We start from the raw sequence: 20,512 nt of genomic DNA, 5'->3' as shown, positions 1-20,512 counted from the left end.
ACAACCTATTCAAGTCTACACACTATCTGTTATTATAATCTCTTCCCCTATATGCAATTCCAGCTACTTCTGTAATTTAACAGCCAGGGAAGCATTCAAAGCACCTATGTTTAGCAGATAGCAACGTGCATGCTCTGTTTATTGTTGTGAATGAATGAAATCCGGAGCAACTTCAATTTTCATACACTGATTGATATTTATTCTCATTGTGGCCTTGGTGCATCAACATGTAAACATCTCCCCCTGCCCCACAATTAACAGCCCCCACTAAAACAATTGTACAGCACGATCTGATTTGCTCTGAACTGTTTGGCTTCCTACAATAAAATACTTCCTTTTTATTTTTATTTTTTAGAAAAGAAAAAAAAAAAAAAGTAGAACTCCCCCCCCCCCCCCACCCAAAAAAAAAACAACAACAAAAAAAAACCACAAAAGTTTCTTAAAAAAATAATTTTTGGTAGCCTGCGTTGGAAGCAAATAACTTGAAGGAAATGTAGGCACAGTCTGGTAAGTAGCTGCCAGAACGAGTGCAAGGAGTTCTCTCACTTGTCTCGCATGAGTACCATTTCTGTCAGTTGAATGAGGGCTTCTCTTTCAGGGGATGGGCGCAGTTTGCTGATCTCTCTCGTGGCTTCGTGGCAGTAGCGCTGGGCGAGGTAGGTTGTTTGCTGCACACCGTCACTCTTACATAGGGAGAAAATTAAACACAGTGGATAACTGAGTGGCCATTTCTCATCTTTTACCCCTTATAATTACAGTGGGTGGTCATAAGGGTTTTAAAGTCAGTACCCTGAACACTGAGTTATATGCTGAGGATGTAAGGGAGAGGATTCATTCTGTATCCATTGAATCACAGAAGCACAAACAAAACCTCATGCTGTGCTGAGTAGATACGTATTAATTCTGCACAATTATTCGCTCTTTTCACATCAGTCAACTAAAACGGGAGCGAGCACTGCAGTTACAATCATTAGTTACTGCTTACATCGGTCACTGGACACAGCGACTCTTCAGCTGAAGGAACTGAGTTAATGCATGAGCTTTTCATTTTCATTAGGGAGATTTTCTGCTATTTGAGGATTAACAAAACCCAACAATCTACTCAACCCAGTACCTCACATTTCTGTTAAAACACCGTGCCAGTTCAGCAGCTGTGGAGCACCAGCACGGCACCAACACGTACCTCACTCACTTCTGAGCATCTATCACATAATGCAGCTGCTGCTCTGCTTCAGACACAGTGAAATTCCCTTCAGCCCTTCAAGAAGGAAATATCCGACACCATTCCTACCTGCAACACGTAATTCCGAGCACGTTCAACATCTCCTGGCTTACTGAATCGTCTCATTATCATGGCATTCATTTCTGGAAACTAAGCACAAAGCGAGAAGTTTTGTAATGCTTGTGAGCAGTTCTCCACGCAGCAGCTGGCTGTGCTAAGGTGGAAATGAAATGAAGTACAGCTGCCATTCCCTACTACTGCAGTCCCTACAGCTGTATTGCAGCACACTCACAGAGTTACCTGCTTTCCTTGCACACCTGTGGTTATGAAACCACAGATGTACTCACTCCTTGTTAGGGAACAAGCGTGATATCCCTCACTGTTGTGACACCTCTGTTACTCAGAGGCGCTCATTGTGGAGGATACATTTAAAAGTTCATTGGTGACTCACAGCCGGCTTTCAATGGATTCCAGCTTTCTTCCCGTGTAATGACAAGTTAATTGCAACGTTCATATTATCCGTATTTACAGTGATACAGGATTCACACGCATTTGCTTTTTATACCTAAGCTCCAAAGAATATAAAAATTGCCAAACCTGTAATGAAAAGCTATTTTTAGCAGTTACACAGATACGAAGGATCATTTATGAGCACTTGACAAGATTGGTTGTTATAAAAATGAACCCTCTTTCAGCTGCAGCACTTAAAGAGCAACCCAAGAAGTAGCGCACAGCAGGGTGTTGCTTTAAAAAAAAGAAACCCCTTCCTCATGGTATGAACCAACCTGGAACACAGAACAGACAGAGCTTATGTCGAGATGGAACGTTGCTGTATTAAGGTCACTCAGTGCTGTGGTGCAAAAGACTGCATCTCAGCAGAGGACGGAGGAGAAAAAGAAAAGGCCGTCATTGAGAGCCGGACAGCATTCAAAGCAGAAGTGTGGTTGTTGGCAAGACAATGTGAGGACTGCCAGATGAATTAAAGGGTGTGCAGGACAGCGCTAAGGCTCATGCCAAGAGGAGACAGCCTATAAGTAACTATTTCATTCTGGACTATCTTCAAGTCCTCGCTCAGGACTTTTTATTCTCAGATAAAAATAGATGCAACAGCTTTCACTAGCGGCACTGATAAGCATTTAGCTCCAGATTTCTTTTTAGCACTTCTGCTTTGTTTATATATCACTTAAGTCTGTAGTGCTGTTCTTCTAGTTTCTTGAAAACAGCAGGAAATGTTCAGCAAAGCCTTCCGCTTAGTGAGGAAATCTTTGCAAGACCATCAAGTTACCTTTCAATGCAAGACCTTCTCATCTACCAGATACAAACGAGTGGAAGTGTTTAAAAGTGACCTATGATGATCAAGTAAGACTTTGAAATGAAGCAGACTTTTTTTTGTGTCTCCGTATTATTTATCAAATGCAAGTAATTAAATGGTAAGTGAGCCTGAAAGAGACAAACAGCAAACCCAAGCAAATTTGTAGAAGAATAACTTTAATTTAAACACTGTGATGTTCAACACCCAAAAGATGGTCAGCCACCATTTCACTGCCAAGTCCTGGTCAGTGTCTTTGTACGACATCCTTGCATCTCCATACAGGTAGATAAAAAAAACCACTACAGAACTGCACCCTCTTTCTGTACCCATCTCTCACTGTCCCTTTAGACATCTCAGTTGCTGCTGACTAACAAGATCCTGCTGCTCACCAACAAATTCTGCAATAATAACTCAAGAACAAGCCTGCATGCCCGATGACATGCCTGTGGGGAAGAACTGAGCACAGGGAGGGGGCTGTTCTCAGTGCACATCAGTCTGCACTCCCAGGCAGCTGATCCTCATCCCTTTCCTGTCTTTTCTGAGATGCGTGTCCTTGTAAATGCCCAAAGGAAACAAACACATGCATCCATTCCAGCCTCCCCCTGGGCTCTTTCTGTCAGAAAGAGGCCAGTAAATGTTAGAAAGTTGTTATTTTTTAAATAAATTATTTAAATTTTCCCATCTCAAGCTGTGAGCAATTCCACTGAGAGAACACAGCCCAGAGCTCTGACTGGAACCAGTTGTGGCACCCAGCTTATCATGGAGCTTGGAAGGAAGGACTGCTTTCTAAGTCCCAGATCTTTCCTCAGGTAAAGCAGGAGCCTGAGCACGGTGCATCACACCAGGCTTTTTCCCTTCTATGGATTACTACCAATTTTGATGTTCCTCTCAGTGTAGCTAATACTTCTGCTTCCTTTTCACTCCTCTAAATCATTCTCATACCACTAAAAATCTTGACCAATTTTAAACTTATTGACGTACTTATTACTCCTTTCTCTTACCCAAACTACTTCTACATTTACCTTCAGCCGCACAACTGCAAAAAAAGGGAAAGCTTCTCATGTTTTCAGCTGTGCTCCAGAATGGATACAAAGCCTAGAACCTGGCAAAAAGGTTACGTAGGCAGCCTATGGAGAACATGGCGTCTGGGGAAAGAACATGAGCAAGCAGCCAATGTGCTGAAAATCTGCCAGGATACCTGCACCTTTGCAAAATGTGGGCAGTTAGAGCAGCGAAAGATTAATGCTTCTGTTGATACAAGGGGGCTAATGGTAAGAGTCATTATGGAGGAAGGCGCTTGTCAATCTGACAACACAGGCATGTGAACTCAATTCCAGCTGATACTGAATGCACTGAATGTTCACATGTGCCCAGTCCGTGTTCATCATTTACACTGCAGAAGTGATGCATGTGAGCTGGGTCTCTGTGTGGCTGTGAAGAGCCACGTGCGCTTTTGGTTTGTGTTTCTTTTAACTTACCTGTCGACAAGCAAACAAGACAGGGCCTGTGGCTAAGCCAAGCTTGAGATCTGCTGCTGCTGGTTTCCCAAGATGGTCAGCACACGATGTAAAATCCAACACATCATCTATTAGCTGCAAGGAGATAACGAAGGTTAGATTAAGGCATTTTTGTAAATCCTTGTTAAAATTACATTTATAGAAAGAATTAAGACAGCCCAGGTCAGTTTGAAAGGCATTTGGGAGAAGTTAAGATTCCCCTTATTTCAACAAAAGCTCTACCTGAAAAGCAATGCCAACGTTTTTCCCATACTGGTAGGCAATCTCGTGAACTTTGGGATCGGGGCAGCCTAGAATTGAAACCTGAGAAGAAAAACAAAACAAGTGAACAGAAAGGTTCAGCCTGGAGGCACTTCTGGCCTGTGACCAGAACGTGACACAGCAAACACCTACAGGGAGAATCCGGGAAAGGATTGAACGCTGACTCAGCAACACATTCTTGCTTATCTCTTGGATACACACAACAGCCAAGCTTATTAGGAAACAAAGCTGAGGAGCAGTGCAGTATTAAGGATATATTCAAGTCTGGTAGGAGATTAGCTTTATTAAATATTCATCAGTTAGAAATTATAATGCACGGATGGAGGGAGAAGAAATAAAGATGCATTGCACATGCAGGCTAATAGTCCTATCCAGTCCAGAGACAGAGGAATTGAATTTATTACATTTATAAATCAGCCAGGGGATAATTGTAAGTCAGACAACAGATAATTGCACATTGCATGCCTCATAAAAGATCCACAAAAGTGGAGGAGTTGCACCCACAGAGGTGGGTCAGTTGAGATAAGATTATTTTTGAGGGTGATGTTATCAGCCTGAAACAGAATTGCTCAGAAGGCACCCGATAAGCTTGCAGACAAATGTTATCAAGGGATAAATGCAAAGAGAAATAAGGGAGTGAATGAAGAAAGTGCACCGAGGTGAACAGAAGTATCACAGGACTGAGATAAATGAACTGAGCACAGATAGAGGAACCGACTACTTGAGAGAGAGATTTTGCTGAATAAACTCCACAAAACTGAAATGCGGGACTGAGGGAGATCTGGGAAGTGCCTCAAAGGGAGGGCATCTATGCTTTTGTGCTTATCTACTGATTGCAGAATGAAGTTGGCTACATTAAACTGCTTTACTCCCATCCTCAATGAAGCTATCGGGAACAGGGGACAAAACCCATCCAAGTCTGCTGTGACTGGTGGAAAGGGCAAAGATGCATTTTATTTACTGCAAGACTACAATTATGCTGGGAAAACCAGGTGACATAAAAATGAGTATTTAGCAAAGATCATCTCTGTAAGGAATATGAATAAAAGGAATCTCCAACTGGAAGCAGGTCCAGGAATAGCTGTGAGGGTGGACAGAAAGATGGAGATATGAAACAGTGTTAGATGCTGAAGGATCGATGTGTTACATATACCCTCATAATTATGATGCAGTGGATACAAAGTTGGAGACTATTTCATGCTTCGGTGCATTCTGTAACTAAGCACCAGAAAATTCCCAGTTGTAGCTTTCATGGATGGGTAGCAGCAGACCCCCAGGAGCCGGGGTCTCTCAGCCATTAACATCTTGCTCTTCCCAGTTTTATTTAAGAGAATGGCATAGCAGAGAAATGACACTACCTCTGTCTATTCATATGACACTATAAAGGCCATTAAAACAGTGAGCTACAAATATGGGGTGCTCAAGTGGGACTTGCTAGAGACTGTCCAGTGAGAACATCTTGCCCTTGTACCCGCCTTCTGAAGCTTTTCTCTTAACTAGCAATATTTGCCCCTCAAAGCTAACATCATCCGCTGCTGTGCAGTGCCTAGCAAACTTCTGGTGCTTCCATAAGACAAAGATCAGCAAGGCAGAGGAACTGCTTTTACCCTGTGCCAAAGAAATCTTTACGTACCACCAGATTTAATGTAAAGAATTAAAATAATTCAACAGAACGGCATTCAGTTGGCAAAATCCTGGTTGATGGCAAAGGGTCAGAGTGGGGACAAGCTGGTATTTGGAGGGAGGAAGGGCCACACCTGGAGAAGAGCTTCCTCCTTTAAGCTGGGAGGTCAGAGCAGAGCTGTTCTTTGGGAACACTGACATCACCCACGCAGAGAATTATGGCACTGCATGTGTGTTTAAAGAACAAAAGCATGAGTTCTTTACAGGAGAAAATGTACCGCTGCAAAAAACGAATTCTTGCATCTTTACAGGAGAAGACCTTTCTGTGTCCTGTTCATGTTACAAGCGTCTCAGAGGACCAAAAAGTAAAACAAATCAAGGAGATTTAATGGACCTATCGTGACTATCTTACCACAACCACGCCATAAACCTGCAAAATGACTGGGTCTGGTCTGCCACAGGGCTCCTCCAGGATCCAATATCTAAAACTGCTCTTACAGATTATTGCCCCCAAATGGACACTCACTGGGATGCAGGCAGGCTTGTCCCAGTCAGCCCGCCACTGTGCAAGCAATGGGAGTCACCCTGAGGCCATGCTGGGATAAAAGAATACATTCACAAATAAAAGTCAGTGTAACAACATGAATATAATTATGTACGTTGAAGTGATAAAGCCGATGCCTTGGAGGTCATCCTATAGCTCCCAGTGTGGGGGTTTGTTGATTAAAAATTTAATCTTGCAAGAATTCAGACGTGTCCTCCAGTAAATCCTGATTTACAAAACCCTGCCTTATATCAAGCGGAACAAATTCTTCAGGAAGGATCTTTGAATTCAGCCAACCAGCTCAGTCTGCTTGGTATTATTTCAAACACACCTTTTGAGATGAAAAAAATTGTTTCCAATCTTTTGTGTTACACGAGAGCCTAGAAACAAATCTTGCCTCCCCACTGACTTCTCACATCCATAACATTTTCTGCCATCGCCTCTGGATACATCCTGCTCTTTTACCTGCCATGTGAAAATACAGCAGCTGGGGTTTCCAACACTTGCACATCTGCACTGGTGACTCGTACACCAAACAGAAGGACCTGCTGCTGGGAAGAAACACGCTTGTCTAAATGGCACATGAGATGTTTGCTCTCCAACTTCCTCTCCCAGGCTGGGGTCCATCTTGGAAAAGAAAATGTTCTGAAATCTTCCCCTTCAGCTGCTCTCCAACCTTCCTCCACACCCCGTCCTGAAGCAGTCAGGATCCTGCCTTCTTGGTTGCAGCTCACCCGGCTCAGTTTCCAGGTGATTGCACAGCTCTTACAGTGGAATCCCAGAACACTTTGGGTTGAAAGAGACCTCTTAAGGTAATTTGGTCCATCCATCTGCTCAAAGCAGTTTACTTCACAGGATGGAAATGCCATGCCCTGTATGGGCAACGTGTTCCAGTGTTTGACCAAACTCACAAGTAATTTTTTCTCAATGCCTAATAGAAAATTTTCATGGCAAAGCTCTTCCTTTCACCCTGCACCTCCATCTTCTCCTACACTCTGACACAGCTGGAGACAACATGAGGATTCCCCCTCAGCTTTCTCCACTCCAAGCTGAACCCAACTCTTGTTATGCTGCGTGCTCCATCCCCCAGCCATCACTGAACTCACCCAACAATGTGAACCTTGGACTTGTATGAGGGAGTCCAGCTTGGGTACAGTACTGCCAGTGAGGTCTGACAGGTGGAGCAAAGGAAACCAGCCACAGTCCTTCATGTGCTGGTGATGCAGACCCTTATGCTTTTAGCCTTCACTGCCACAGGGCCCACTCTACTCCAGCCTCCTCAAATCCCCTTTGCTAACTCTTGGGAAGGAGGTTAGGAAGGCCTACCAGCTTAAGGAAGACATCTACCCAGCAGCTCCGCATGCAGCAGACAACTCTTTTGACCACAGTTCATTCCTCCAGTCCCTCCGCCAGACCTCCTATACACAGCCTTGTCTCGCTCCCAGAGGCTGCATGCTCTCTCTTATCAAACAAATCCATCTCTTGTGCAACTTTACACTGATCTTGCAGCAAGCATGTTTAAATTCCTGTTTTGAAAGCGTGTTATGCAAAATACAAATAGCTTTACGAGGGTTAGGAATTCACATTAAAGAACGATTAAAATACAATGAAATGAGAACCTGCTGAATGTATTTTGCCATCTCCAGTCTGACTGATGACAAACAGAAATGCAGACTTATTAATTTTTGAAGCAGTCACCTGCTGTGATTCTCTGAAAAATGCCTTTCAGTCACTAAGCCTTCAGTGACCCTCTGGGCCATCTGCCATCATTTCCTTTTGCAATGTATTACTTAGGCTGCAACTTCGGTAACATTCTCCCATGTAAAACTATGGTAGAAAGAAACTGAGGACTGGGATGGCTCTAATATTTTGAACAGACTGCTCTGTCAATTAAAAATAAATAGTAATTGCTGTCTCAAAGGACTTTCGATTCAAGTGCAGCGCCTTGGAGATGCGGAAGGTATCTGAAGCATTGAACAGACGAGTGCTGACAGACCGGTGATTACCTCGCTCAGACATTTTACAGGAATACTCTGCATTCTTCCTTCCCAAAGTACAACTCTAAGATGCCTCCTGAACTAGTTTGACATTCCAGTTAATATTTGTACTCAGTTATAAACCAAGACTAACCAGTGTCTTTTCCTGTCATTAAAAGGATTTGAACTGAATCTGGTGACACACTCACCCAGTTACGGCTGATGTTCTATAAACCCATAATCTCCCTCCTTAGTTCTGTGCCAGAAAATAGGATATAAGTACTCTTTATTCCCCAGCTGAATTTCCTTTTGAGCTACAGTGATGATCCTGGCGATCATCTTCCCTGACAGAACTCCCTTCTGATTTATGGTCAAAATCATATGAATGGAAAACAAACAAAACAAAACCCTCAAACTTTTCGCTGCTAAAATACCAGCAGAGTTCTCCTAATCCATGAAACAGAGGTAGGCACGCATATACAAATCATGGATACTGCGTCCTGCAAGTAAGATCTCACCTTAAGGACAAATGCCTTCTTTGTTTCAATTTATAACATAAATTCTACTACAGAAATTCAGCACTAGAACAACTCGGAACAGTTACCTGAAGAACAGCCCCCAAGCACGTGACCTTCCCATTCACCAGCATCACAGCTACAGTATGGAAATAAGTGCTCAAATCCTTAATTCTTCTGTGAGTTATGAAAAGGAAAAAACTCCGAATAGATTTGTAAGACTCAGTGGGACGGTGATCCGTGTTGGTTCTGTTAGGATGATGTCAAAGCTCATCTAAAATCTCTGTGGGCATTTTTTGGAGGTAGCAGAAAATAAATGCTGTGATGCTCCTTACCACTCCAACTCCCACTAACATCAAGGAACTGCAAAGGGAGATTTTTGCCTGGGTCACACTGTCACCAATACAAGCAATACAGAAAAGTTCTCTCCTCCAACCAAAAGAATCTATATAATGAAAGACGTTTTTCCCCCCTGCAAAATGTGTGCCTCTCCTTCTACATGGTTTTCCAGATAGAAGCAATTTTCAGATGCTGCCTATTGCACAAATACACAAGTGCTCTGGGAACAGAGGAAGACTGACATGGGTTTACAGTCTAATACCCCCAGAGCTCTCTTGTCATGCCATACACCAGCTGCAATTACTTCCATTAAAGAAAGAGAAAAAGAGAGAAAGAAAGAGAGAAAGAGAGAAAGTGAGAAAGAGAGAAAGTGAGAAAGAAAGAAAGAAAGTGAGAAAGAAAGAAAGAAAGAAAGAAAGAAAGGAAGGAAGGAAGAAAGAAAGAAAGAAAGAAAGAAAGAAAGAAAGAAAGAAAGAAAGAAAGAAAGAAAGAAAGAAAGAAAGAAAGAAAGAAAGAAAGAAAGAAAGAAAGAAAGAAAGAAAGAAAGAAAGAAAGAAAGAAAGAAAGGAAGAAAGAAAGAAAGAAAGAAAGAAAGAAAGAATTTAAATATTATATATAACTCAATGAGGATAAGACTATTGCTCAGCTTCTGCATTGTCTGCACTATGACTAAACAAGTTTTTTTTAACAAGGACATCAGTTTGAATCAGATCCTTCTGTAGTGAATTAACAGAACTGGCTGACACGTAGAGTTAGATATAGCAAGGCCCCAGACAAACCAACACATACTTGCTTGTGTTTTTTGAGAATATAATGTGGAATATATGCAAGTGGTTGTTTTCTCCCACTGCTATAATTTCAGATCCCAGCCTGCACTGACGGGTGGGACCAAATGTCAAAGAAGTCTTAAAACCAAATTACAGGATCGAGAATTCTCAACTGACATTAAAAAACATTGCCTCGAACTCGCAGAATTTCATAAATTTGAGGCTGACACTGTGAACCCTGCTCTGAATATCAATAAATCTGTGCATGAATATAAAACAGGAAGAAATGAAAACCAATATTGGAGGCTACACAGCTGAATTAGGATAAACCGAGCAATCTCAGACTCATTCCGGCAGAACACCATTAGAAGCTTTACTCTGGAGGGTCTCCTGAGAAAGCAGAAATAATCAGGAGCAGAGCTGTGAAGTTTACAGTACGGTATGTTAACTTTAGAAGAGACAGACGTACATACTGCTTTACAACTGTTTGCTATCAGACTCGCAGTCTTCTTAAAAGTCTTCTCGAGGTAGTGAGCAAATCTCTCGTTCTCATTTTCCTTGGAACCCAACTGGAGGAATTCACCTGAAATTTTGCGCAGATGGAAGTTTTTATTTGTGGGTTTACGGCTGGAACAAACAAGTCTGAAGATAAAATGGAAAAAGACCTTACCACGCACCAAATCTTCAATCACCTGAGTTAGAACTGAGATGATCGTAGTGTTTCCAATTCGTGCTAAAGCTAAGGAAGCAGCTGATAGGATGAAATCACCAGCTAGAACTGCCTAAGAGATAAAAAGAGAAGAAAAAAAAAGGAAAAAGAAAAATCTTTTGTTTTGCTGCAAGTATTAGTACAGATAATACAACTTCCTTTATTTTTGGCACATCTTCTCATACCACATCATTTTCCTACACAAAGCATACATTTCTCACTGTAACAGAGAGAAAGCAGAAGGCAGCTAGATGGTAAAATTGGAACTCAGTTCCTATCTTATACTGCTGGTTAAATCTTTCCGCATAAGCAGTGCTCTCCCTCTGTGCAACATCTGAACGCGTTTGCGTGTTATTTTTGAAGCATATCCTCTCTATCTGACTGTCCTGCTGTGACTGTTATGCCGTGTCAGCTCTGAACTGCCTCCATCAGTCCTGATGTACCAGTAATTATCTTTTTTCCTTACATGTTCTGATTAAGGCCTTCCTTCATTCTGTGAATAAGCAGCACTCAAAATATCCTCACACCAACTGGAAAATGTTTTGCATTCATTACTGAAACAGTCTAACCTACTGTGTTTTGAATGAGGTACAACTTCAACAGAGAAAGACACGGGGAACTTGAGAGCGTTAAGAGTCACTCTACTATCACAGCTTCTCTAATGCTTCAGTAAGTTCAGTGGCAGAACACCCATTTGTCTTACCAACAATCTGGACACAATGCTTCACACTTTGTCTGGAATACCCCAAGGCTGCGCCCAGAGATACTAACATGGCAAAGAACCTGCATGTTTCTGCTTTGCCAGAAGTAAAATGCAATCCTTCCATCCTCACCTTCCTCTCTCCCCAGATCTGGTTGACTGTCATTTTTCCTCTGCGAGAATTTGCATCATCAATAACATCATCATGAACGAGGCTAGCCGTGTGGATCATCTCTGCAATTATGGCCACAGAGCGCTGGCTTGCTTGCACCTCCCTAAAATAAACAACAAGATTTGATATTTAATTAAATACATTCTGTGTGCTGCAGCGCAGCTACAAGGAATCTCTACAAAATCCACGCAAAAACATATTTTGCTGAAAACGGATGTTGCAGGTTTTCCACGGTCTGAACCCCATCTTTCAAACCTGAAACTAGGAAGACAAGAGAGAGTAAGAACATGTTAGCACAATAAGCACAACACCACGTTTCCATCCTTATTAGGCCCTTTTCTGTCTTCCTGCATTAACGGCATTACGAAACTCCTCAGTTACCGACTGTAATCCTGCTAAATCCAGACTGCAATAAATAGAACAGCATTAAGGATGCTTCATTCCAAGAAGACAGAAATCAGGAAAAGGGCAGAGAAAAGGATGCCAAGTAGCTCTGTAACAAAGTTTAAAGCTTTCCCCATCTCCCTGTTGCTCTGCTATAAGATGTGGCACCACAAACTCTCCCAAGATGGTTAACACTACAAACCAGCAAGTTGGAGAGATCAACAGACAAAGAAAACCTTCATTCTGCATCCGAATTCATAATTTGCTGATCTTATCCTTTTATCTGATTATCCTAACACTTAGGAGGTTCTTCAAAAGCCCGAGGAGTTAATCAGAGTTATACCGCAATCACTTTAGGGCTGTAAACACGGACTGCCTAACACCTAAGGAAATTCAGCCTTTGGGAAGACCCAACACTGATGATTCAACTCTCAGTAGTTCACATCTGCTTTATTTTTCAAATTAGGTGAAAAAGACGTGGAAGAACATAAAAAACAACTGCCCAGGGATCAAGGCTGGAACAACGAACACAAAAGAGCTTTCCTAGCTCAGAAAAAGCACCATCTACCCTAATACCCAACTGCCTCTGCCTTGTTTTATTATCTATATTGTCTCTGCTCTTGTCAAAAGCTGCATGCAGGCTCCCAGAAATGCTTCCCCTGTCAGCCTTGCCCTATAGCCCTAACAGTCCCACATGGATGAGAAAAAAAGAGAACAGGTAAGATTGCTTCCGATATATAAACACCTTACTTATGGTACACAATTAACAGAGCAAATAACGCTATTTTCAAGCAGAAGAGAATAAGAAGTGAGAAGAACTGAGACAAAGCAGAAGTTAATCATTTCAGTTCAGCTGAATGAAACGTAACATTTTGCACTGCCCGGTCTATTAAAATCTAACGATTAATCACAAAATGAAAGAACATCTTGCAGTCTGCTGACATAACACAGTGTTCTGACACCTACCTCTATGCAGAACTATGCATTGCTGTCAGTGGGAGTTCTACATCCTGAACAATAGCAGGATGTGTGGCTCACAGGCTGTGAAAATGTAGCTTTTGAGTAACACAAAAATAAGAGCTGGAAACCTTCAGAGCTGTTTGATGGTAAGCTTCACTGCGGACTCATAATTTAGCCAAGTGCTACTTCAGCCTAAGCAGTTTTCAAGAAAATACATTCTTACTAAGTAGGAGAACTTACCTTCAAACAACTGTAAAGGTCTCCAGCCTCTTTCATGCTCGGGTCTCCTTTCGGGGACTCCCTTTCTCATTAATTATGTCAGCAGACTGGACTTCCTGCTGGGAAGTAGCAGTAAAGGGCAACACTCACAGACACGCCAGTATTTCAGTGGTACGAATGCAGCACGAGCGCAGACATTTCAAAAACAGGTTTTGAAAACTCTGTTTTACAGCGCAGTTCATTTCTGACAATGGCCAAAAATGGCACGGGACAGCACGGTTAATGTGCCTGATATAATATGTGATATTATATCACATATGATAATTCAACCTGGAGGCTTTTCATAAAGCTGCTATTTCTGGAAGTTCTCCAGCAAGTTTCTTCCCATCTCTGGCCAGAAATTTTGCAATAGCTTCCTACAAACACTGTGTGAGAAAAAAACTGGAATCAGAGCATGCCTGCTTTAGGGAAAACACAAAAGAAATGGGATCTTCCTTATTCCCTGTCATTTTTCATTCTGCTCCGCCTGCAAAACAAAAGCAAAAGGTACCGGCAGTAACGCAGGTCAGGAGGTGGCTGGATCACCATGAGTCCTTTAAGTGCAGTGATGCCATTTTTAGGTCATTCTCAGAATAAAGGCACCCCAAGGTGGTATATATTTCTAATGTAATCCACGTAACCATAACTTCATCTTTTAGAAATGAATATAGTGCACGTGCAAGTCCTTGACCACATTCTATTTTTCAACAGGATCCTCTGCTTGATTCTGCAACGATCATTTACAGGCACACAGAACCACAGGGAAACACAACTTGTTTCAAATGCACTGAGCAAGACCAAGGCTGATCTTACAGGTGATCAAAAACTAAACAAAGCTTCTGCCTCCAAACCAACACAACATTAAGAGCTACAACAAGGTGCTTTGCAATGTGTATGCCAGTAGGTAAATGCTGCCAGTTAAAAGTCAGGAAACTTGCAACAGAACTTGCAAAATATCCGTTGTACAATCACACTCCTCCAAGGATATTTCTGATGTTAATTTCACGTGGCTAAAAGAAAGTAACACTTCAGAAACAGCCCATGGCACAGAGGGACACTACAAACCAATGGAAGAGTAGAGAAGGGATGTGTTAATCAGGAACAAATTACAGAACTACTGAGAAACAGCGAACAGTAGAGGCACCTGATAATGAAGAAGGAAAGCAAAGAGGGCTTGGGTTGCTGGCAGATCCCCATATGATAGGAAATATTCACTCTAGTTTGGCTGTGTCATTATAGCTAAATATTTTGCTTACCATTTTGATGGATTTATTTCCCATTTTTTCCTCCCTAAACATTCTGTGCTCGCTATTTTCTCTATTGAGATGCCTATGTACTTCCTTGGCCTTCTCTTTGTCTCTCGTTTCAGTTGTGGAAATAGACAAAAAATCCTATTTACAAACACCTCTGGAGAATATACCCTAAATAGAAGCAGAGGTCCCATCAGGTTAAGTGATAATTCTGTGAAATTCTGCACACAGGTTTTGTGTGAAGAAATGTCAGAGGATGTGTGAAACTGAAGGTTTGCATGACCTCAGCTTCAACTCTTTACAGTAATTTTCACTCTCACACAAAGACAAGTTGTTGTCATTAAACAAAAACAACCAAAAAACAAAGACTCGGTGCTGGACTTTTGACAATTGGGGCTTCAAGGGGAAGAGAAAAATAAAGCCATACTAGCACAGAACAGCCTGAATGCTTTGGATTTTGGATTCATTATGGCCTTTGTACAACCATCATTTTCTTTACAATGACTAAAACAAAGCAACCTTACTGTAGAACGCCAGATAACCTGCCAGGTGCATTCTAAATAGTTAACCTAGGTGAATGAGAGAGCTGGGCAATCACCAGCAACACAAAACTTAACAAGACTAAGTGCTGGATTCTGCACCTGAAAAAGGGCAACCTTGGCTACTACAGACTGGGGGGTACGGCAATGGAGAGCGGCATTGCTGAAAGAGATCTGGGGGGTCTTGGTTGACAGCAAGTGGAACATGAGTCAACAGTGTGCCCACGCAGCCAGGAAGGCCAACTGCATGCTATGATGCACCAAGCACAGCACGACCACTGCGCGAGGGGAGGGACTGTCCTGCTCTGCAAAGCACTGGTGTGGTCTAAGCTTGAGCAGGCCACAGCTTTGGGCACCACAGTATGAAAAGGATATAAAACTATCACAGAGTGTCCAAAGAGCTACAAAGAAGGTGCCATCTCAAAAAAACAACTAAACAACAACAACAAAAATAAACCCACAAAAACAAACAAGCAACAAGAGAGGCAGATTGGAAAGCAAGAGTTGTTTTTTCTCCTCTCAGATCTACAACAAAGTAGCAGAGTAGAAAAAACGCGTTGTTTTCTTCTCCACAAGTACATCTTCCCTTGTGAACAGAAAAAGATGGAAGAACAATTTGTCACCCGGAAGCAGTAATTCTGTAAGAAGCAACAATAATGAAATTACTGTCAGTGTGACCTGGAAGCATACATATAGATGAAGCAGGTGTTAACACACAACCCAGCTCAAGAAACTTAAAAGCAAAGAGAAGAAAATACATATGAAACTTCATCAGTCCACAGTAAGTAGGCAAGCAAAATGTGAAAGCATATTCTTTCACATGGCCTACCAACCCTCCAAAGATGTTGGACATCATGCAGCAGCCAAAAGGTTTGCATAAACATATATGAATTTCAATTATAATCACAGTCTTTGAGAAAAGAGGCATGAAGCAAAGAGGAAGGTAAATACCCTGGGGTTTCATTCTCTTCTTTTACTGAAACCTTTCTGTTCTCCATAATCAGAACTCCATTCTAAAAAAAACCCATAAACAAAAGAAATCCAGACATGACAGACAGGACAGAGATGGTGACTCGGCCTCTTCTCATAAAAGGTACACTTATACTAATGAGACTTTTAAACACCAAGCATAGTTTGGAGGTGCTGATAATAACTGTGAGAGATGTACAGAAGCTGTCAAATGACACAGGTATCTATAAATCAGTGTTGGTGCTGAGGGTTGGCTACTTGACTTAGTCATATGTAGCATTCAGAGTCTGAGATCACACTTTCTCACCGGCACAGGGTAGATGTCAGTGGTCCTGACTGCTTAAAAACAGCAAAATGCATGGACAAATCTATTTGCATGACATATACATGTTAAAAGGCAGCAAATATTATTTTAACAAATAAAAGCAAACACAGTTCCTCCTATGGCTACTAATTGTCTTTGAATCACTGATCACATTGGATGTTATATGCTTCTTTACATCAGTTTGGATTTCTTAGTATTGCCTGCACGTTAAATAATTTTATTGATAAGCTTCTCATACAACACATTAGAATGAGATAGAAATATTTCATCTATCTTTCCTTAAACACAGGAATTGTGGAACAGATGATTTCACAAAGCACCGTGCAGTCATATCAGCCCTTCCTTGGCTGAGCTGGATATTCTGTAATTGATGCACACAAGGATCATTTCAGGGTTTTTCACAGAGAAGGCGCCTGTAAATCCCACTGAGGTTACTCCTTAATGGGATACCTGGGAGCCTCCAAGCTCAAGCAGAAATTTTTGTTTCATTGTTCTACCTTTCACAGGCAGCAAGTCATCAAGGATGACTTTGTCATCATCACACTCGCGCCAACAGCACCTCATTAAAATATTAAGCAAATCAGCGCTGTGACAAAGGATGACCCTGAGGACTTTCAGAAATATTAGTTCTTCTCTTTATGTCTTTGTCACTGTCTCAGAGTGGTACCGTACAGAAAACTGAATAAGAAGTTCATTGGTTCAAGACAAACTGGCACAAGTATGACAGGATATTGCCAATTAGGTTTTTCTTTCTCCTTAGAAATTATATTCACACAGGAAGGGAGAAAATGTTACTGGTATACTGGGAAAGGTGCCGTAACAAGCCACAAAATATATGCTGTGCTCTAAGGTACAAAAATCAAATCCAAGAAGGCACTAAGTTATCACTAAGGAGATGATGGTGCAGTTGCTGGGAAATCCTTTAAGATCAATAAATTAGACAGGACACTTCTGGCTAGGGACCAAAAATTTCATACTTGAAATTCTATGAGAGAAGACTGGAAACAAAACTGAAATGCAGAGAGAACTCCAGCCAACATTTTACCTCAAAACACAAGCAAAAGTGATGGGGACATGTGGAAAGAAGTACCTGTTGTCAGGCAGAGCAAGGAGCGATGTTCTACTCTGCCAAAACTCCTCCAACTGAAAATCATGAGGATAATGGCAGAATCTTTGAATAAAGAATCTGACATTAAAGCACAGAAATCTGCCCCCAGAGGTGGCAACCTGACTGTCTGAATGTCTCACAGCATCAAGTACAATTATACTTACAGTTATACTACCTGCTTGATGGCTTTTGTGTGTAATAACAAAAACACATTATGAAATTCTCCTGTCTGTTCAAGAGTTTAACAGCTACAAAAATGGCTACAACTGAAGAACAGTGAATATAGTTTCCAAGAGTGTTACAAATTCTAACAAACCATTTATGTAAGAAGCTACAAATTTGCTAAAAGCCTCATCACGATTTGACAACACTGTTTTCCATCACCAGTTACAGCTGTGGTACAGCCCACAGTTTCACACCTCAAAGTATATAATAAAACCAGTAGTCCACTTTGCACTGCTAAATCCAAAAATACGTCTTCAAAATGGAATATAAACTCAGGCTTTATCGAGGAACATTTTATTTCCATAAAGTTACTAAACATATTTTTGGGGAAATGCAGGAATGACTGTATTCTAGTATGACGGAAGTCCATATAGCCAAGAGCAACTGACTCACCTGGAATTGCTATGGTGAATGTTGCAAGCCCTTGCCATCAGCACCACAATCATTGGTCGAAAGGCCTTTCCTTTCCCATCAAAGTAATATTCACACATTTCCCTAAGTTCAGCAGTAGATATAAGTAACTCCTACAGAAAGGAAAAGATGATACCAGCGTTAAAATCACAAAGCCAATCTTCCAGTTTAAGCAGTATGCACATAAAAGGTCATTGCCAGTATTCATTCAACTCAGTGTAAGCTGACATAGTTTTTACTTTTCATTGTAACCTGAAATATAATTGACGTATTCAAGCACTGTAAGTCAGGATAAAACAAAAACTGCATTCTGGTTCTACACAATATGTCAGAACCTGCTCTTTACTTCCAGATCGGTTTACAAACAGCTTTTCATAAACATCAAGAACAGTCCCTAAGTAACCACCCTCCACTACAATGGTTGCAATTGAAGTCAGAATCATTACAGTATCCCAGAACAGTCACCAAAACCCCTCACCTTTTTAATATCCTCATAGAGATTCTTCAAGTCTTTTCTGCCAAGTTGAAAAGGGTCTTGGTATTTTTCATCGCTAACTGTCTTACTGCAGCTGCACATTCGGGCTGTACTTGTATGATAAAACCTGGTGACAGTGTTTTTCAAGAATAACATGGTTAAAAGCCAATTTCCCTTGATTCCACAACCAGAATCCTTTCAAAGCACACCCTCCTCCCTCCTTTCTCCCCCCAGACCCGCAACAATAAATAGAATAGCTAAAAGATAAACACAAGGCATCAAAATACTCATTTTAGCTAACTAATGAGGAAGGACAGCAAAGCTACTTGTTGGTGACTGTAGGCTTTTTGGAGTGAGCAAAGTGCAGCTTTTGGAAACCAGTCATCACCATCCTCCGCACGCACTCATGCACTTCACAGATTACAGAAGTCTCCTGGGTAGCAAACTACTCTGCTCTCAGCTTATGCCTTTTGAACACACTGTACAGTACAGCACAGCGTACATTTGTAGGTGAAGCCTTCATCTTCTAGCAACACAATTATTCTGCAGATTTCTTCCCACTCTCAGACAAATGTTCCTGGCTTGGATTTGAAAATTCCCCTTTACACACCCAGCTACATGAGGCGGCCCAACCTAAGTTATACATTAAATCAATACTTTCAGTTAGTATCATGATTCCATGCAGCAACAAGGGTCAAAGTTCTACCAGCATGCATCAAGGTGCACTAAGCTGGGCCTCATTACATCTTTATATTCCCTGGAGCCGAAGGTCACGGTTCTTAGTGTGTGTCATTTCTCAAAATGAATTTTATGGTCTGAAATGAGCTTTGCCCATTGCCCTCCTGAACGGAGGACTCGGACTCCAGCCCAACACCACAACAGTGGTCTACATGGAATTATCCAAAGTTCTGCAGCAAATAACCTTACTTTCAGTCTATGCTTACGGCTCACGGTGCCTACACAGTTCACCCACTGACTGTGCCTTTACCCACCATGGAATGAGGGTCTCCAACTTACCGCCAAGGTATACTACGCAGTTTAGGAAATGACCATACTGAGCTTCTTTGGGGACAGTGACACATCTGAGCAAAGAAAAATCAGGGTTCGTTTCAAAACCAGAATTCAAAATGGACGGGAAACATCTGGTTACGACAGCAAGCGTTCAGCACCGCGCCATGTCCTCCCTCAAGGCTCAGCCAAGGCAGCCTCGTAATCCCCTCTGCACCACGTGAGGCATCGCTGCCCCCGTGCCCATCAGATCCCGACTTACAGACTCCTGCTCAGGCGCAGTGAACTTTCTCCCCATAAGGGAGCAGCCAGCGAAGCCATCAGCGCGCTTCCAGCGAGCACCGCTTGCTCTCGCATTGGCGGAAGTGCAGCTTTCAAACGTTCCCCGTGTTACAAATGAACCCAGGGAGGGACGGGAGCTTCCCGTAAAACGCCGCATCAACTGAAGAACGTACGCTGTTTTCCCCTGAAGCCATTTTAATTCGGCTCGCTCCGTGCTACGACTCACACCTACACCCGGCAGACGTCGAGAACGTGACCCCAAAGCTGACGGTGTCCCCAGATCCCTTTAGCAGCCCCGCACACCCGTCACTCCGCCCGCAGCACCCAGAGCCGCCCTCCCCCCACGGCCGGCTCTGCGCTCCCTCCTCGGGCCCCGCCGCCCCATTCATCGCCGATGACCTCCAGGCGCCCGCCGCACTCACCGCGGCGCGCAGTGCGGGCGGCGCTCCGCGTGGGCCGAGTCCCGGCGGGCGGAGGGGCGGCGCGGGGCCGAGCGGCGGCGCCCGGCGGCAGGAAGCGCCGCACCGCCACCACCAGCGCAAGGCCATGCTGTCCCCGGCAGCGCCGGCACCGCCGTCCTCACCGCCGCGACCCGGAGGCGGAAACCCGGCGCCGCGACCCGCTGCGGGGCGGCCGGGAGGAGGAGGAGGAGAAACGGTTA

The 20,512-nt window shown here is 42.7% G+C and overlaps 1 protein-coding gene across 1 annotated transcript; it reads right to left on the bottom strand.

Moving 5' to 3' along the window:
* Positions 1-393: 393 nt before the first annotated feature.
* PDSS1 (decaprenyl diphosphate synthase subunit 1) lies at positions 394-20,406 on the bottom strand. Its single transcript, XM_072327512.1, has 11 exons — positions 20,274-20,406; positions 19,579-19,643; positions 18,565-18,688; positions 18,069-18,199; positions 11,619-11,760; positions 10,747-10,858; positions 10,550-10,659; positions 4,274-4,354; positions 4,013-4,126; positions 1,292-1,372; positions 394-683 (listed from the first exon to the last, which is right to left on the bottom strand). The coding sequence occupies exons 1-11, from the start codon at positions 20,397-20,399 to the stop codon at positions 543-545; spliced, it is 1,227 nt and encodes a 408-aa protein (XP_072183613.1). The 5' UTR covers positions 20,400-20,406; the 3' UTR covers positions 394-542.
* Between the last annotated feature and the right edge of the window lie 106 nt (positions 20,407-20,512).

Source organism: Excalfactoria chinensis, chromosome 2, assembly GCF_039878825.1.
Source record: "Excalfactoria chinensis isolate bCotChi1 chromosome 2, bCotChi1.hap2, whole genome shotgun sequence".
NCBI lineage: Eukaryota > Metazoa > Chordata > Aves > Galliformes > Phasianidae > Excalfactoria > Excalfactoria chinensis.
The sequence above is the reverse complement of the archived record's forward strand: the minus strand, read 5'-3'. Positions and strand labels throughout refer to the sequence as shown.